Source organism: Mustelus asterias, chromosome 12 (genome assembly GCF_964213995.1).
Source record: "Mustelus asterias chromosome 12, sMusAst1.hap1.1, whole genome shotgun sequence".
NCBI classification, from domain to species: Eukaryota; Metazoa; Chordata; class Chondrichthyes; order Carcharhiniformes; family Triakidae; genus Mustelus; species Mustelus asterias.
This window is the reverse complement of record NC_135812.1, coordinates 6,019,928-6,033,765: the sequence shown is the minus strand read 5'-3', so window position 1 is coordinate 6,033,765 and position 13,838 is coordinate 6,019,928. Positions and strand designations below refer to the sequence as shown.

General features: G+C 42.1%; 1 protein-coding gene across 1 annotated transcript in view; it reads left to right on the top strand.

Annotated features, from left to right (window-relative positions):
* The window catches only part of med13a (mediator complex subunit 13a), a 174,486-nt gene that overhangs the window by 101,147 nt on the left and 59,501 nt on the right, over window positions 1-13,838 (top strand). Inside the window, exon 10 of the mRNA XM_078224634.1 lies at window positions 930-1,628. Within this exon, the coding sequence (XP_078080760.1) occupies window positions 930-1,628 (699 nt within the window). The remainder of the gene's footprint in view (window positions 1-929; window positions 1,629-13,838) is intronic.

The following is a 13,838-nucleotide window of genomic DNA, read 5'->3' as shown; positions in this document are numbered from 1 at the left end:
TAATTTTTCTAACAAATCTGTTATGATTGTACTTCCAGTTCAGTCTGGTATTAGGAACCTTTCTTGACATTGGACAATGGTGAGAATCAGAAATGGGTAAATCTAAATCAAGTCCTATGACAGTTTATTTCTCCACCTTAGTTTTCAGTCATCCTTTCCTATTTAAAAGAGAATACTATTATCACTTGTGTTTCAAGGAGCATGATTAATTGTATCTGGAAATCTGTGATGTTTATTGCTATCTAATATCTTTAAATTTTGTAATTCCTCTGTATTTTAGATGATTTATGTTCCTCCTTGAACAGTGCTGTAATAAATTATGTAGAATATTTTGTAAAGTTTGAGCAATATTTCACCACCGTCATTTGTTAACCAAAAATCTTTCAGCCTAGAAAAATATAATAAATAAGGTGGTTTGTAGAGCTGGAAATTTAGGGGCAAAACCATGAGGTTTAAAAATTAAGATCACTTTAAAATAGGAACTGCATAGGTCCAGGAGCTAATGTAGGTCAGCAAGGGCATAAATGAATGGGATTTGGTATGGAATAGGATATAGTCAGCAGTTTTTTTGCTCAGTTTGTTTATTGGCAGTTGGAGTTGGCCATGGAAAGGTGGGATATTTGGGTTGAAGGTGATAAAGGCATGGATGACATTTTCAGCAACAAATGGGCTGAGGTAGGAACATTGAGGAGAACAAGGTAGTATAATCATCTAACATTCTGAGTTTCGATATCTCATTAAGTCAACAGTAAGCATTCCTACCTTTCTGATCTGTGTAAACCATTTGATCTGAGAGCTTTTAATGAAGAAGGGCTTAATTCTGCAGACCAGTAATGCCTTTCCTCTTTTGAGTTACCTCAGACATATTGAAATGAACACAAATCCTAAGTCTGACTTTTACTGTTGTTACTTTGCAAATATATTTGCAGGCATAAGAATAAGAGAGGCACTGGTGTGCAGGGACAGACTCAGCCTCCTGGTCCACAACAACCAACAGCACTCAAGCACAAAATGAACGACAAGCAAGAGAAAGGGGAAAAACAACAGAAACGACCACTAACTCCGTTTCATCACCGTAATTCAGTGTGTGAAGATGTTGCAATCGAACCAGACTCAACTAATCACAGACTTGGAATTAGGCCGCAGGACAGCAGAGGGAGGTATCCAAACACACGGCCTAATGAGCTTGTTAGCTCCACAAAGTCCTCACAGTTGCACATCCCAGAGATACCAAACTCACCACCACCACCCCCCCTCAGCCCTCATCCCTGTGAGAGGGGTGAGGATGGGGGCGATGCTTTTAAAAACCCATTGACGCCTCAAAGTCAACCGTTCTGCCAGATGCCTGCACCAGATCCACTACTACCAGCCAAAGCTGTCGAGGACAGAATGGAAACTCTTCCCACCCAAACTTTTTCAATGGGTTTTCCAGAAGTGATGGAGCCTACAACCTACAGTAGCAGTGTGGTGCAGTTTGAAGATGACGGGCCTGATGTGACATGGAAATGTTATCGACTTCCCACTCGCAAGGAATCTGAATTTGTGCCACCACAGCTGCCATTAGATAAATACAGAGAGGAATATACTTCAGTGAGCAACCAAGAACATGCACTTTCTTCTGTCTCAGAGTAAGTGTTTACATGAAATATTTGGAAAATAATTTATTAAAATATGTCTAGTGCTATATTATATCATCCACAAACAAGTCTTATTTGGTGTATAGATTGATGACAGTTTGTAATGTATTAATGGTATTTTTTAGTAAGAAAGGTGTTTGACGTTATCCTTCCTTGACTGCATGATTAGTTTCTAAAGCAAATGGCTGAACAATACAGATTGCAAAAAAACCATTTGATTTTTTTGATCTGCTGAGCCAGGATAGAATAGGCATCGTTGGGCACAGTGGCACTTGTTTAGAGCAGTATTTCTGATTGCTATTAACTAAATCCAAGTTAGGAAACTTGTGTTGCAGTGAGAACAAAATTGCCTGCCTCCTTTTGCTTCCTGTGGGCATGCACACACACACAATTCAGCAGCTGACACTTGGTATCTTGGCTCATATAGTGATCATTCAATATTCTGCAGAGTGGCTCCTGCAGGTGTACCCCAGCAGGACTCAACTATGGTGAGACTTTAAACAAAAAAGAAACTTAAATGGTATGGAATGCAATGTTTTGTTCAGAAATTAGGCTGAATCACCCTGGACATTTTCATCTGTCTAGTCTTGCAACAAAATGAAAAATGTGCTTCAGTAGAAACTAAAACATGGGAAGGAGGTATAGATGTGTTTGCTATCTAGGAACTACTTTAGGCATTGCATTGGCAGGTACGGAAAAGCAAAATACTGGTGTGTGTGCCTTCGGGGTTTGAGGAAAAGCACAGAAGTAGAACAGGGAAGGGAAATGTAATGGACAACTGTTGAGGATATTGGGATATAGCAATGTTTCTGGGGTGCTAAGACATTGAATCATGAAGCTAAATTGTCAAAAATATTATAGAAATCATAGAAACCCTACAGTGCAGAAGGAGGTCATTCGGCCCATCGGGTCGGCACCGACAACATTTCGATATAGGTTTGGCAAAACATGCCTACTTTTCAATTCTATCCCTTTAGGAGTAAAGCCTAGAATTTTTTATTTTTTTATGCAAACTCCACACAGACAGTTACCCAAGGCTCAAATCAAACCGAGGTCCCTGGCACTGAGGCAGTAGTGCTAACCACTATGCCACTGTACCACCCAAGGATATCATCCTTGTAAATCTTCTCTGCACCCTCTCTTGTGCCTTTTAACCCTTTTTATAATATGGAAACCAGAAATGCACGGTATGGTTAGACATGATGTGAAGATGCCGGCGTTGGACTGGGGTGGGCACAGTAAGAAGTTTCACAACACCAGGTTAAAGTCCAACAGGTTTATTTGGTAGCACGAGCTTTCGGAGCGCTGCCCCTTCATCAGGTGAGTGGAGAGTTGTTTCACAAACAGGGCATATATAGAGACAGACTCAATTGCAAGATAATGGTTGGAATGCGAGTCTTAACAGGTAATCAAGTTTTTACAGGTACAGACAATGCGAATGGAGAGAGAGTTAAGCACAGATTAAAGAGGTGTGAATTGTCTCAAGCCAGGACAGTTAGTACAATTTTGTAAGCCCAGGCAAATTGTTGAGGGGGTTAAAGGTAGTGTGACATGAACCCAAGATCCCAGTTGAGGCTGTCCTCATGTGTGCAGAACTTGGCTATCGGTATCTGCTTGGCGATTTTGCATTGTGTGTATTGAAGGCTGCCTTGGAGAAAGCTTACCCGAAGATCGGAGGCTGAATGCCCTTGACTGCTAAAGTGTTCCCCGACAGGAAGGGAACACTCCTGCCTGGTGATTGTTGAGCAGTATTCATTCATCCGTTGTCATAGTGTCTGCATGGTCTTGCCGATGTACCATACCTTGGGACATCCTTTGCTGCAGCATATCAGGTAGACAATGTTGGCTGAGTTGCATGAGGATGTACCATGTACCTGGTGGATGGTGTTCTCACGTGAGATGATGGCATTTGTGTCGATGATCTGGCACGTCTTGCAGAGGTTGCTGTGGCAAGGCTGTGTGGTGTTGTGGTCGCTGTTCTCCTGAAAGCTGGGTAGGTTGCTGCGGACAATGGTCTGTTTGAGGTTGCGTGGTTGTTTGAAGGCAAGTAATGGGCGTGTGGGGGTGGCCTTGGTGAGATGTTAGTCTTCTTCGATGGCATGGCTCCGAAGAAGATGTCGTAGCTTCTCTGCTCCGGGGAAGTACTGGACGACGAAGGGTACTCTGTTGGCTGTGTCCTGTGTTTGTCGTCTGAGGAGGTTGGTGCGGTTTTTCGCTGTGGCGCGTCGGAATTGTCAATCGATGAGTCGAGTGCTATATCCTCTTCTTACAAAGGCTTTTTCAGCGTCTGTAGGTATCTGTTGCGTTCCTCCTCATCTGAGCAGATCCTGTGTATACGGAGGGCTCGTCCATAGGGGATGGCTTCTTTAACGTGTTTAGGGTGGAAGCTGGAGAAGTGGAGCATTGTGAGGTTATCCGTGGTCTTACGGTACAGTGAAGTGCTGAGGTGACCGTCCTTGATGGAGATGCGTGTGTCCAAGAATGCAACTGATTCTGGAGATTAGTCCATGGTGATGGTGGGATGGAACTTGTTGATGTCATCATGTAGTTGTTTCAGTGAGTGTTCGTCGTGAGTCCAAAGGAAGAAAATGTCATCGATGTATCTACTGCATAGCGTCAGTTGAAGGTCCTGTGTGGTGAAGAGGTCTTCTTCGAACCTGTGCATGAAGATGTTGGCATATTGAGGTGCGAATTTGGTCCCCATGGCTATTCCGTGTGTCTGGATGAAGAACTGTTTGTTGAAGGTGAAGACGTTGTGGTCCAGGATGACCACAAATTTATTAGAACCTTTGATGATAAAAGTAGTAGGGTAAATAAAGGGGAATCAGTAGATATAGTTCAGTTGGATTTCTGTAAGGCATTTGATAAGGTGCCACGCTAAAGGTTAATATCCGAGATAAGGGCTTGTGGAATTGAGTGTTATTATTATGGCTAGCGGATTGGTTAATGGACAGAAAGCAAAGAGCAGGGACAGACAGGCTGAGATTAGAGGAGTGCCTCAGGGATCAGTACTAGGGCCTCAGTTGCTGACAATCTTTATTAATGACTTGGATGAAGAGACAGAGAGTAATGTATCAAAGTTTGTTGATGGTAGGTTAGTCAGAATTCAAACTGTGAGGAAAACATAGAGACTGTATCGAGATGTGCTTGGTTAAGTGAGCAGGCACGAGGTGACAAATGGACTATAAAGTGGAGAAATGTAACATTTATTCACTGCGGTAGTAAGATAGAAAAACAATTTTTTTGAAAGCCGTGAAACTTGTAAATGTTGATGTTCAACATTTACTCATACAAGAAACACCAAAAGCATGTAGTTAGTTACAACAAGAAATTAGGAAGGCAATGGCATATTGACCTTTTATTGCAAGGGATTTGGAGTACAAGAACAAAGAAACATTGATACAAATGCGCAGGGCATTAAAGAGACCACACCTAGAGTACTGTGTAATTTTATGCTCCATATTTAAGAAAGGATGTACTAGCATTAGAGGCAGTACAGAGAAGATGCACAAGATTGGTACCTGGGATGAAAGGGTTGACCTATGATGAGAAGCTGATTAAATTGAGCCTATTTTCTCTGGAGTTTAGAAGAATGAAAAGATGATCGCGTTGAAACAAAGTTCTGAAAAGGTTTTTCGGGGTAGACAGAGGTATTTTCCCCTGTCAGGGGAATCTAGAACACGGGGGCACAATCTCCTAATGAGAGGTGATTATTGAGGACCGAGAAGAGAAATTTCTTCACTCAGCATTGTGAAACTTTGAAATTCTCTACCCCAGAATGCTCCATTGTGGAATATATTTATGGTTGAGATAGATTGAAGAGATATGGGGGAACTGGCGAAAGTGGATTTGAAGTCAAAGAACAGTCACGATTGTATTGAAAGTGGAGCAGGTTTGACGGTCCATATGGTGTATTCGTTCTCCTATTTCTTTTCTCTTGAAAAAAGAAGGCTGAGGGGTGGTCTAATGAAGTGGATATAGGGAGATTGCTTTTTCTTGTGGAAGCTTATCTAGATTCCCATCAACTACTTCCTATGGTAACAAGTTCCACTGTTTCACTTTGTCTGGGTAAAGACATTTCTTCTGAATTCCCGATTTGATTTCTTTAATGCCTAGTTTTGCTATTCCCCGGAAATGGAAACACGCTCGGTTTGCTTTCCCAAAGCCTCCAAAAGTTCCTCCGTCAGCTGCCAAGACCCTAAGTTCTGGAATTCTCTGCAAACCTTTTTTCTTTATATGTCAGGGATATGAGCATCTCTGGCTGAGCCATTATTATTGGCCATCCCTAATTGCTCTTGGAACAGGTAGTACGTGCTACTGCTACTGTGTGTCGGTGGTATCTATATTAGCCACAGTATATGGCTGGTTTGTCTAAGCTTACGGTCAATAGTGGTGGGGGATTTGGTGATGGAGTGCTGTTGACTGTCAAGGGGAAATGGTCATTGCTGGCTTTTGTAGTGCAAATGGTGGCATAGTGGTTACCACTGCTGCCTCACAGCGCCAGGGACCTGGGTTCCATTCTGGACTCTGGTGACTGTGTGGAGTTTGTACACTTTCCCCGTGTCTGTGTGGGTTTCCTCTGGGCGCTCCAGTTTCCTCCCACACTCCAAAGATGTGCAGGTTAGGTGGATTGGCCATGCTAAACTGCCCCTTAGTGTCCCAAGATGTGTAGGTTAAGGGGATTACTGGAGTAAATGTGTGGGGTCACGGGGAAAGGAAGCTGGGTGGGCCTGGGTCAGTTGCTCTCGGAGAGTTGGTGCAGACGTGATGGGCCAAATGGCCTCCTTCTGCACTGTAGGGATTCTATGAAGCAGCTGAAGATTGTGGAGCTGGGATGACTGGCCTCCAATAATCACAACCATCTTCCTTTGTGCTCGGTGTGAGTCCATGCCTTTTGGAGAGTTGACCCTCTGATTCCCACTAACTTCAATTTTGCTGGGGCTCTTCCGCACTTGTGACCTTGGTCACATTACTTCACCTCTGGAATTCAGTGGTTTTGTCCATGTTTGGGCCACAGCTTTAATGAGTATTAGAGCAGAATGGCACTAGTAGAACCCAAACCAAGTATTGGTGGGCAGTAATTGGACAGATTGGATTTGTTCTGTGTTTTGGACAGGATGTATCCAATTTGTAGGATGGATGCCAGTTGTATATTTGTGTCCCATTCCTATAAATGCCCTCGAGATGACAGGACTATGGAGCTTTGAACTGATCTGTTGGTTGTGTGATCGCTTACCTCCTGTTCAGCATGTATAAGGTCCTGTGTTGTAGTTTGACTCGTTTGGGTCCTTTAAGGTATGCCTACAGCTGCTCATGACATATTCTCCTACAGTCATCGAACCAGGGTTGGTCCCCTGGCTTGATGGTATCTCCACTTGATGGTAATGCCACAGGGAAGGACACGTTGGACCATGACGTTACAGATATTTATAGAATACAGTTTTGCTGCTGCTGATTGCCCCCAGTGTGCCTCATGGATGCCCAGTTTTGAGCAGCTAGATCAGTTTTGAATGTCTCCAACTGCCATACTGTACGATGAGACGGGACTTCATCTTCACAAGGACTGTGCAGCGATTACTCCTACTGATACTGTTGTGGACAGATGCACCTGCAATTCAACAAGTAGATTGGTGTGCTGAGGATGAGTTCAAGTAAACTTTTCCCTGTTGTTGGTTCTCTCACCACTTGCCACTGATCCACTATGATAGACCTATCCTTTACCACATAGACAGCTTGGAGAATAGTATTGCTACTGAGCCACTCTTGGTGATGGACATTGAAATCCTGACTGAGTTAACATTCCTCGCCCTTGCTATCCTCGCTGCTATTTCCAAATCGTCTTCAACATAAGGAGTGCTGATTCATCAGCCGAGGAATGGTGGTAGACAGTTGGAAGTTTTCTTATCTGTTTAACCTGATGCCACAAGACTGTGTGTCTGGAGTCGAATGTTGAGGACTCTGGGCCATTCCCTCCTGCATGTACGCCACTGTGGGTCTATCCTGCCATTGAATTAAATTTACATTCCCCCAGTGGCCATTGGCCATGGTGGGATTTGAGCTTATGTCTCTGAAGCATTGGTCCAAGCCTATGGATGTTAATCTAGTAACATTACCATTGTTATCTCTTCTTCTTTTAAGACACTCCTTAGAATCTACCTCCATTTGGTCCAGTATCACCACAGTTACTCACAGTCCAGTGTTTGTTTTGTCAAAGCTCCTGTCAGGTGCTTAAGGATAATTTATGTTAAAGGAACTATATAAATATAAGATGTTCTAGTTTTATTAGGTCACCCCTCATCCTTCTCTTCAGGAGGAGCGACCAAGGCTGTTCATTTTATCTTGTTGGGTATAATTTGGCAGTTTTGTAAAACATTTTTTGCACCAACTTTTCAATTCTGCCCCTCTATAAATAAGCCCTAGTGCTTTTGATATGGCCGTATTAATCTGTGTCACTACTTATTATTGATTTGTTTATTTGTACTCCCACATCCCTCTTCTTCGAACCTATTTAGATTCTTATTTTCCAAGTAGTATGTGGCCTTGTTTTTCTTAGAAATATAATCTCTTATACATTGTTGAAATTATTTGCTAATCATATGTCCATTTTGCAAGCTTATTAATGTTGTCTTGTAATTTGTTGAAGTCCTTGCTTTTAAAAAAAAAGTGCAGATAATGACATTGGAGAGAGAGAGAGAGTCAGTTTAATAAATTATTGAACTCCACTCTAAATCATCCGATGGTTTTTAACTGTGCTAAAACAATTTTAGTCCCACAGGCAGCTTCGTCACTTCCAGAATGCACTATCTCTAATGACGCAAGTTATAAATGTCCAACTGCTTGGAGCTTGGGACCTAACGAATTATCCAGACTGGAAATGTTAGCTCTGTTCTCTCCACCTGCTAAAATTTTCCAGCATTTTCTGTTTTTTGTTCTACAATAGCATACCATTTTAAAAAAAAGGATGGACAATAAATGCTGGCCTAACCAGCAACGTTCAATCCAATGAATTAATAAAAAGAGTTGTGTGGGATTGGGTAGAATTACAATGAAATTCCCAAGACCAGCAAGGTTCCTTCCTACCTTTTCTAAACAAATATTTATTGGCGAAACATCTGGCAAATTCAAATTACCCAATATGATAAGATTCAAAACAGCAAAAATTCAAGTACCACTCCTGCCCTTCCTCCAGTTCTATAGACCCTAACTCAGCAAACAGTCAACTACATATAGTGGGATGGAGGAAGTTTTTTGACTTCATATTTTACCTTCTCTGTTATATGGTGTGTGTGGTCCAAGATGTTGTCATTTCTTTGAGGTGGTTAACATCAGGGACCTCTGGTATTGAAAAACAGTTTATGCTCAATGGCCCAGATGGTTGGCACAACCAAATGTGTTCTATCACTTTGAAACAATCTACAATTCTTTTTATAGACTGCCAAAAATATGTTAACCAGTTTAAGCATTTTCTTGCTTTCAATTGAATTATACGCTCTCAAATTATCAAGGTTGAAAAAATCCCTCCAATTACTGACTTATAACGTATACTAACAAAGTTTGTTCACCTTTACAACTATCCGTTGATACCTGTGTGTGAAGAGGCCACAGACTCCTGGCAGACTGGAGCCTGTGCTTAGTCACACCCACATTGTTGGCTAACCACTGGAAGGATAAACAAACACAATTAATTGGTTACAGTATCTTCCAGTAAACTAAATTGTAGACTAATTTTTAGGCTATGATTCTTCCAGACATGCCTTGGCTTTTAATCAAGCCTTTGAGTTAAAAATTGCTCTTTTCCAAATGATTTTAATAGCTGTTATTTAGAAAACGTTAGCCAGCAACCAACCCTCTAATTAAAGTGTACGGGCGATTTATTAAAGTGTGGGCTCCTTTAAATGGTTTTTTCAAGGAATTATGTGAATGGTAACTTAAAGGGATTGACTGTGTGCGATCTGCATGCAGGGAACATTAGAGCAGTTGGTTTTTGGGAAGCAATTAATTATTTCTAGCACTTGATGATTTGTGTGTGCCAAACTCTGCCTGAGGGTTTCTGAGCACCCTGCTCAAAGTAATTCTGAATTTGTTGATGGGAAGGACAACAGTGGGCTGCAGTGATTAGTTTCTTATTTTGATGCGTTCTGTCTAAACTCCACCCTGATGTGGAGATGCCGGCGTTGGACTGGGGTAAACACAGTAAGAAGTTTAACAACACCAGGTTAAAGTCCAACAGGTTTATTTGGTAGCAAAAGCCACACAAGCTTTCGGAGCTCCAAGCCCCTTCTTCAGGTGAGTGGGAATTCTGTTCACAAACAGAGCATATAAAGCACGTTGTTTTGTTTCTTAAAGACTTGATTAGTTGTAAGTATTCGCATTCCAACCATTATTCATGTAAATTGAGTTTGTGTCTTTATATGCTCTGTTTGTGAACAGAATTCCCACTCACCTGAAGAAGGGGCTTGGAGCTCCGAAAGCTTGTGTGGCTTTTGCTACCAAATAAACCTGTTGGACTTTAACCTGGTGTTGTTAAACTTCTTACTGTGTAAACTCCACCCTGTCAGGAAGTGTCAAATCATCATCATGTTTCTCCGCCTCCCATGTTTCCACCCTCTGGTATAAGAGGGAGATCTGGCTGAAAGCTCTTGTACAACAATGCTATAATTCCTACCACATTTGATGACTATAGCTTAATGCCATCTAATTGCATCTGGTTGTAAGTTAGTAAACCTGTACACTTTTATACATTTGATGCAAAGTAGCCTTTGTTTTATATTTTGACGTTCTCTGAACTGAACTTGGGCAGGGGTTTTAAGACAACCTTGAAGAGAGGAGTTTAGCACTTCTTTGGCATACTGATATTCCTGTCCACAAACCTATGACTGAGAGTCCACTGAGTAGCTACCTTCTATATTGCGACAGTATTTAGTTGAATACGACAGCAAGGAACTCTAGAAAAAATGAGGACATTGTAGGTCAAAAGAAAAACCTTGCAACAGCTGGAGTCATGCAGTGGAAAATGTTTATGGTTGTAGGAGGCCAACTTTTACAGCCCCAGGACATAACTGCAGAAGTTCACAATGACCTTTCCTCCATCTTGAAACTGGGTGTGGAGCCAGTATTTATGACTATGAACAAAAAGGAACCTGACCGCTCCCTCTGCCCTTTAAAGGCACCAGCGATGCCTTTTAGAGTAGCCATGGGCCAGAAACTTATCTGGGCCAGCAACATCAATACCGTGTCTACAAGAGGAGAGTAGAGGCTGAGTTCTTTCCGTCAGATATTTAACCTGTCACCTCAATGCCCCTTCACCATCGACAGAGCTCATGGCAGGAATATGATGGAATGCTCATCACTTGCCTGGATTGGAGCAGTAATGAAAACTCAAATTTATGTGGCACAAATATTACCTGCAACTTGACTCTATTCACTTCCCCTCCACACACTGTGGCAGCGGTTTACTCTGCAGGGTGGACTGCGGCAACTCACCAAAGTAACACTCTGTTGCCTTCTGACACCCATTGCTGAGAAGGGCAACAGTGCTGTGGGCACATCATAACCTGCCTTCTAATTGTGCAGTAATCTATATAATCACCGTTCCTTCATTGTCACTTGGTCAGTGACCTTGAATTTGGTCTCCACTTATGTTGAGAGCCACATCAACAAAAACGCTGCAGCCGTTAAAGAAGGCACTTTTTTAGGATAGCTAGAGGTGGTCAATACCTGCAGTCTTGTTACTTGCCCACATCCTGAAAAAATCAAAAAAATTACTATTTACCAGGGAGTTGCTGGGCGGTATGATGGCACAGTGGTTAGCATTGCTGCCTCACAGCGCCAGGGACCCGGGTTCAATTCCTGGCTTGGGTCACTGTCTGTTTATAGTCTGCACATTCTCCCGTATCAGTGTGGGTTTCCTCCGGGTGCTCCAGTTTCCTCCCACAATCTGAAAGATGTGCTGGTTAGGTACATTGGCCATGCTGAATTCTCCCTCAGGTGTCGGAGTGTGGCAACTAGGGGATTTTCACAGTAACTTCATTGCAGTGTTAATGTAAGCCTACTTGTGACATTAATAAATAAACTTAACTATGATGCAGCACTAACTTGATGTATCAAGTCTCTTGATCTCATCCACCTTGGTACAATAGGAGGACAAAACTGATAAACCTCGACACTCCTTGTATTAGATAACAGCTCCATTCTTGCTTGACACTGTTTTACACTTGTTAATGTAGAAACCCTGATCCAAGCCAGCATTTCTTGGCAGAAGTACTTGTGCATTTATCAAGATTCTGCAGTGTTTGCTAAATGTTCAGTGGCAGTACCAGCTGTTACTTTCTCTGCTCATGTGTACACCCAGGAATTTTACTTTTCTCCACTAAAGGAGCCCAACGGTCATCCATAAAAACAACATTTAAGTTTCAGATCTACCTGATGTAAGTAGGCGTGGTTTCCATTTACTTCAGTGGGGCATTGTTGCTGCTCTGTCACACTGTTTGGAGCAACTTCAGTACTGTTAGAACTGATCAGGAAGTGGAAATTTTCCACTGCAGCTAATGCTATACATCTGATGTGGGAGCTTTTGATATTCGTAAACGTATTGTGGTACACTCTGATATTGCATGCTGTTGAGCACATGCATTGGATCAGATATCTTTGAAGACACTTACTTCCATGAAGATAATGCAGTGGTCTAAAGTTCTAATTGACTTTTAGTTCCTGTAGACAATTCTTTTTTTTTACTTTATTTGATTTTTAACCACATGAAGACAAAGCATTTTGTTACCGAGTGGTAACTTATCTTAATCCAAATGGAGACCAAGGACTCAATTTCCCAGCAGGCCCAACAGTTTTGGGCATGTGAGGAGCATTCTAGTTTTAGTTAAAGAGCTTGTCCATCTGGATCATTAGGAGTGTGCCTGAGTTGCACAAAAACAAACAACCACGAGACCCAGGTATGGTCCTGGGACTGAGAGGGAACCCAAAGATTTGATTTGATTTATTATTCTCTCATATTAGTATGTAGTGAAAAGTATTGTTTCTGACATGCTATACAGACAAAGCATACCGTTCATAGAGAAGGAAAGGAGAGAATGCAGAATGTACTGTTACAGTCATAGCTAGGGTGTAGAGAAAGATCAACTTAGTGCGAGGTAGGTCCATTCAAAAGTCTGGCAGCAGCATGGAAGAAGCTGTTCTCGAGTCGGTACGTGTCCTCAGACTTTTTGTATCTTTTTCCCGCTGGAAGAAGGTGGAAGAGAGTATGTCTCTGATGTGTGGGGTCTATAGCAGGCTGCTTCTCCTGTTTGGCATACATATGATGTGTGGGGGGGATGCGAATGCGATAGGTCCCAAGTCTACCTCAACCGAAATGGCAATCCAACCCACATCATTGGCCCCGATCTGATCCACAAGCTAGCCGTCTAAACAACTGAGCTAGCCAGCTTGAAAGTTTTTTAAAGTTTATTTATTAGTTATTAGTGTCACAATTACATTAACACCGCAATGCAGTTACTGTGAAGATCTCCTAGTCGCCACACTCCGGCGCCTGTTTGGGTACACTGAGGGAGAATTTAGCATGGCCAATGCACCTAACCAGCAGGTCTTTCAGACCGTGGGAGGAAACTGGAGCACCTGGAAGAAATCCGCGCGAACATGGGGAGATCGTGCAGACACAACACAGACAGTGACCCAAGCTGGGAATCGAACCCGGGTCCCTGGTGCTGTGGAGCAGCAGTGCTAACCATTCTTCACCTGTGTATCCTAACAATATAAATACTATCATTAACATACTATTAACAAGGGTTGAAAGGAGAGGTATGAGACTGAATAAAGTCAATAAACTCTCTTAGTAAAGAAAAGTTCAATGTCTTGGTATAGACTTCAGTTTGAAGTCACTGTGGACACTGACATTTAAGTGGTTGCTGAGAAATCCATGGGATCTGTCTTTGTCACATCTGCCATTTATTGTGCAGTGCATTCGACCACAGTTTACCTGTTAATTCACATGCACCTCATGTTAATTCTGAATGTTATAAAGTTTATTATGTTTGTTTAAAAAACAATAGATTCTTGTGGTTTTATTCTCTTAGCAAGTACTTGGGATTTCAAACTTTGTCTACTTTAAACAGTTACTGGTCCCTAACTAATTGTAATGGTTAGCAGAATAGGATTTCTGGGTTTTATGTTATAAAAGCCAGTAAAAGGAGA